Source organism: Petaurus breviceps, unplaced genomic scaffold, assembly GCF_028583685.1.
Source record: "Petaurus breviceps papuanus isolate PSGF00001 unplaced genomic scaffold, PetGlider_PUasm1.0 172, whole genome shotgun sequence".
Classification (NCBI taxonomy): domain Eukaryota; kingdom Metazoa; phylum Chordata; class Mammalia; order Diprotodontia; family Petauridae; genus Petaurus; species Petaurus breviceps.
In genome coordinates this window covers 134,132-139,214 of record NW_027185755.1, presented here as the reverse complement: position 1 = coordinate 139,214, position 5,083 = coordinate 134,132, and the positions used below count along the sequence as shown (strand labels likewise).

Genomic DNA, 5,083 nt, shown 5'->3' with positions numbered 1-5,083 from the left:
GCTTTTTGGACAGGGGGAGGTAGGGCAATTGGGGTTAAGTGACTTGCCCAAAGTCATTTAAGTGTTAAGTGTCTGATTTGAACTCAGGTCCTCCTGACTCCAGGGCTGGTGCTCTATTTACTGCGCCACCTAGCTGCCCCAAGGAAGCTCATTTTCTTAAGATCATGGGATCATAGGTCAAGAGCTTGAAATGAACCATGAGGCCACCTACTTCAGCCTCTTCTTTTTACAGTTATGAAAACTGAGGCCCAACAAGGTTGTGAAAGGCCTCAGGTCACACAGCTAATAACTGACAGCTGGGATTTGAACTCAGATACTCTGATTCCAATTCCAGCATTCTTTCTTTTAAGACAGTTGGTTCTGTTGTGGGGTAGCCTTAAAGGTTAAAAAAAAACCAAAACATCCTTATGTTGAGCTGAAATCTACCTCCTTCTGATCTCCTCCCCCTTCCCACCATTGCCCTTTAGGGGACTTCCCTGAACAATTCTACTCCGTCTGTCTCACAAAGGCCCTTCAGATGTCTCAAGACAATCATATTTCCTCTAAGTATTCTCCAGACCAAATACCCCCACATCCTTTAGCTGACCCTGTGACCTAGTTAGTCTCTCCTATCATCTTGACTCAGTGTCCACTAAACATATTCTAATTCAGCAATGTCCCCGTTCATCAAATGTGGCCCCAGTATGGAGCCTAGTAGAGCAACTGGGTGACCCAGTAGATAGAGTTCCAGGCCTGGAGCCCAAAAGACTCATCTAAGTTCAAATCTGGCCCCAGATACTTCCTAGCTATGTGACCCTGGGCAAGTCAATTCACTGTTTGCCTTAGTTTCCTCATCTGTAAAATGAGCTGGAGAAGGAAATGGCAAAACCACTCCATCATCTTTGCCAAGAAAACCCCAAATGGGGTCACAGAGAGTCTGACATGACTGAAAAAAAGACTGAACTGAATGGAGCCTAGTAATTCACATGTGGCCAGGGGCATGTTCAGGGGCTCTGAACACCCTTGTTCTGAATGCTATGCTTCTTTAAGTGTCACCTAAAAATAATCATAGGACTTTGAAGAAAAGGAGGCTCAGGGAACACCTAGATTGACACTCCATTTTTCAAAGGGGGGAAGTGAAGCCCAGAAGGTCAGCAGCTAGTGTCAGAATTGGGATCCTAGGTCCATAGACTGAGAGCAGGAAGGGATCTTGGAGGCCCCCTAGTCCAACTCTCTCAGGAAACAGGCCCTGAGGAGGCAAATGATTTGCCCAAGATCATACAGGAAAATCAATGGCAGAACAGGATTTGAACTCCTGTTTTCTGATCTGTATCCAGCACTCTATCATGCTGACTAAGTTAACTTTTAGCAAGGCAGAAAATGCCAATGGATGGAGGGATTGTGTGCCCCCCCACCTCCCCTTGGGAATAGATCCTCCAGTCTCACATGCCCCAGGCACAAGCTTACTCTCAGGTCCATTGGGTCCCTAGCTGCCAGGGTCCAGGGGGCCCTGCTTTCTTACATTGCACATCTCCCCCACCCTCCCCCAACCCCCAAGGGCCCCTGTCTCCCTCCTACTCCAAGCTCTGGACCGTGGGACCAGGCCTTTCTCCTGTGCCATGGGAAGATTGATTGGGTTCTGCCAACAGTCCGGAAATCTGATACCCCCCGGGGGCCTGGGACTGTCAGGAATCGGGGCAACAACAGCACAGAAATAAAACCTGGGTCCTTCTATCTGGGAACACTCATAAATGTCCTGTCCTCCGCCACCCTCTTGATCAGACCTAGCAGCTAGGCCAGCAGGGGGAGGGACCTCCATTTAGCCAGGCGCCACCACCAGCTTTGGCCCCCATGCTGGGCCAGGCACTCTGGGGCCCAAACAATTTTCCCCCAGGCCCTGGAAGGAGAGGGAGAGGGTAAAGGTAGATATTTTTAGCCCAAGAAAGGAGATGGTTGATTTAGAATTTGTTTAGGGGGCTGAGGAGAGGGGAGGAAGGCTGCTAGGGTGGTAATTGAAGGGACAACTTGGCATTAGAAAGAGCCCAGTCCTGGAATCTGGGAAACCAAAGCCCTTGGCTGGCTGTGCAACCTTGGGCAGATAACTCTCCCTCTCTGGGACCCAGTCTCTCCCTCTGTAAAATGAAGAGTTTGGACTACTCTTCAGGCACCCTTCCTTGCCAAGGCAGAATGAGGCAGTAGAAAGGGCACCCCCCTGGAACTTGGAATTGGGAGACCTGAGCTTGAATCCTGGCTCGAGGCTTTGCTAGTTGGCTGGGCCTCTCAGCTATAGAACGGGGCTGATGATGCCTACTCTATCTACCTCCGAGTCTGGGCCAGGAAAGCCCTCCATGTGCTTAAAGTGTTAGAAAAATCAGTTCTCTTTCCAGACACCAAATTTTTGACAGATCCCTCATCCTCTCTGGGCTTCAGCTTCTGCTGAAGGAGCTGGTCTGCATGGTTTTGAAGGTTGTTTCCAGCTTTAAATCCTATGATCCTATAATGTGGGGTTCTTTGTCACCAAAGACATCCCTAACTACTTCTGTCTCTGGCTCAGGCCTACAGACCTTAATACCCCCTCCCCAGATCCAGTCCCTCAGGGCAGCTAAAGTATTGAGGAAGAGAGTAGAAGGTAAATGGGGTTGGGGATAGCCCCAAAGGGAGAGTAGATGAGGTGACTCCAAACCACAGGAACCAGCCCCAGCCCCTGGTAACTTGGGACTCTGAAAAACAGACTAACAGCCCAAACCACTCGATGTAACTGTTCACGTCATTGCTTTGCTTCTCTGGACCTGGGCCTTGTTAGGTCTGCAGAGGGACCAGGTTTGCCGGGAATAGGTGCTGGCCTTGGGTCCCAGAACCTGGTGGCATGCGGAGGGAGGTTAGGATGTGGACAATTAGTGTAGTGGGTAAAGGGAGAACTTGACCTGAAACCATCCCACTACCTTATTATACAATGGAAACTTTAGCCTGACCATCCCATCTTCTTATCTCTCCACTGGAAACTCTAACTCAATTATTCCTACCACCTTACCTACCCAGTGGAAACCATTCCAACCATTCTACTTTGGAACCAGCCCCCGGGTATCTTGGAACTCTGAAAAAAAAAACCAACCAACCCAAATCTCTCAATGTGGCTGTTAGCATCATTGCCTTAGGCCTCCTCTGGACCCAGGCCTTGTTGGGTCTTCAGGGGGAATTGAGTTTTCTGGGAATGGGTACTGGCATTGGGTCCCGGAGCTCGGTGGCATGGGGAGGCCAGGTTAGGGTGTGGACAGTTAGTGCAGTGGGTGAAGAGAGGGGAACCATCCCACTACCTAATTATCCAATGGAAACTTTAGCCTGACCATCCTACTTTCTTATCTCCCCAATGGAAACTCTTAACTCAGTCATTCCAATCACCTTATCTACCCAATGGAAACCACTCCAACCATCCCACTTCCTCACTCTGATGGTAACTTTATTCCAAACATCCCACTTCCTTTTTATTTTAGTGGAAACTCTATCCTAATTATTGTGCCGCCTTAGTACTCTAATGAAAACTAACCCACCCACATCCCACTTCCTTATCGACTCAGTGGAAATTTTACTCCTGCCATCCCATTCCCTTTTTACCTCCATGAAAACTCTATCTCAGCCATCCCACTTCCAGGTTATGGTTAAGTGGAGGGAAATTCTTAGGGACTTGAATGAGGGAAAGGAAAATCAGGGAGGGTTCAGGCTAGGGCCCTTGGGGTTTCACAGCCTGCTGAAGTTGGGGCCAATAGGAAGTCAACCCTCCCGCCTCTGTCCACCTTGAGGCCAACCATGTCTTCTCCCTGATCTGTATCAACATCCTCCTGAGGCTAGAAGGAGACGAACAGAGGTATCCACTGATATTTTATATAGATATAGATATTGCAAGATTCACATATATAGAATATAATTTCCTGTACAAGGTCAGTTAGTTACTCAATGAAGTATATACAATCAGGCCTGGCAGGAGCACCACCAATTGCAGGAGCCCTTTGGTTCCTGGGACGCCAACCCCATGTGTCCTCTGTCTCAGGGCCCCTAGAGCCCCTCATGCCTCGCCCTTGGCATCTTGACCCCCTGGGTCCAGAGGATGGGGTTCAGGGTGTCTGGTCAGGCCTCCTGAGGAGGTTACCCATGGCCAGGGTTCAGGATTACCATATCTTCAGCATGGTGAGGTGGTGAGGGAGGGAGGTCAGAGGAGCAGGAAAAGGGGTCAGCTTGACACATTCCCCATGGGGGCCTCCCATCTGTAAGTATCAGGCTGGCGGCACCACACAGCCCCCAGGTGAGGTAGACAATGCAGGCCCTGGGAGCTCTCACACGCACCCACACTCCTTGGCTGACAGTTCGCTGACCGTGTGGTAGCGATTCCGGGAGTCCAGGAATGACACTTCCTCCTCATAGGCCAGGGGCCTGCAGCAGGGCCGGGCCCGTATTTTCTCCTTGCGCACACGGCGACGCTGCCGTAATCGGCGCAACCCAAGGTCATAGATCCTTGCAGCAGCCTCACATGTGCCGCTGCAGTAGCGGAAAAGAATGGTCTCATCTGACACATAGCCCAGGCCAAGTTCACTGACGCTGACCTCCAGTTCCCGCAGGCCACAAGGCTGGTGGCGGACCCGGGCCCGCTTTCGGCGAGCCCCTGCCTGGCCCGAAAAAGACAGTGCGTGCCCGCCAGAGTGCCCTGATGGGCTTGACCTCTCCACAAGTGCAGATATGAGCTCCCGGATCTCACCCTCTGTGTAGCTTTCAAACAGCGCTCGGTCTGCAAGGGAAGAGACACAGGGAGATGGGGATCAGTATGGCTGCAGGAGTCTGTCTTGCCTTTGGTATGACCTAGGGCAGATAAAAAATGCTGGATGTGGAGTGTGGAGAGCTGGGTTTGAGTCTGGTCTCAAATACTTAGTGGCTGGGTGTCCCTGGGCAAGTCACTTTGCCTCTGCTTCAGTTTCCTCAGTCATACAATGGGGATAATAATAGCACCTACCTTCCAGAGATGTTATTTGTGAAGGACTTAGTACAGTGGTACCGTAGGTACTTAATGTTTCCTTCCTTCCTTCCTTCCTTCCTTCCTTCCTTCCTTCCTTCCTTC

General features: G+C 50.5%; 1 protein-coding gene across 2 annotated transcripts in view; it reads right to left on the bottom strand.

The window, feature by feature from the left end:
• Window positions 1–3,842: 3,842 nt before the first annotated feature.
• NRTN (neurturin) overlaps window positions 3,843–5,083 on the bottom strand; it is a 38,085-nt gene continuing 36,844 nt past the window's right edge. For both annotated transcript variants that reach the window (XM_069083187.1, XM_069083186.1), the window contains one exon: window positions 3,843–4,756. In XM_069083187.1, coding sequence (XP_068939288.1) covers window positions 4,308–4,756 — 449 coding nt within the window. In that variant the 3' untranslated portion in view covers window positions 3,843–4,307. The remainder of the gene's footprint in view (window positions 4,757–5,083) is intronic.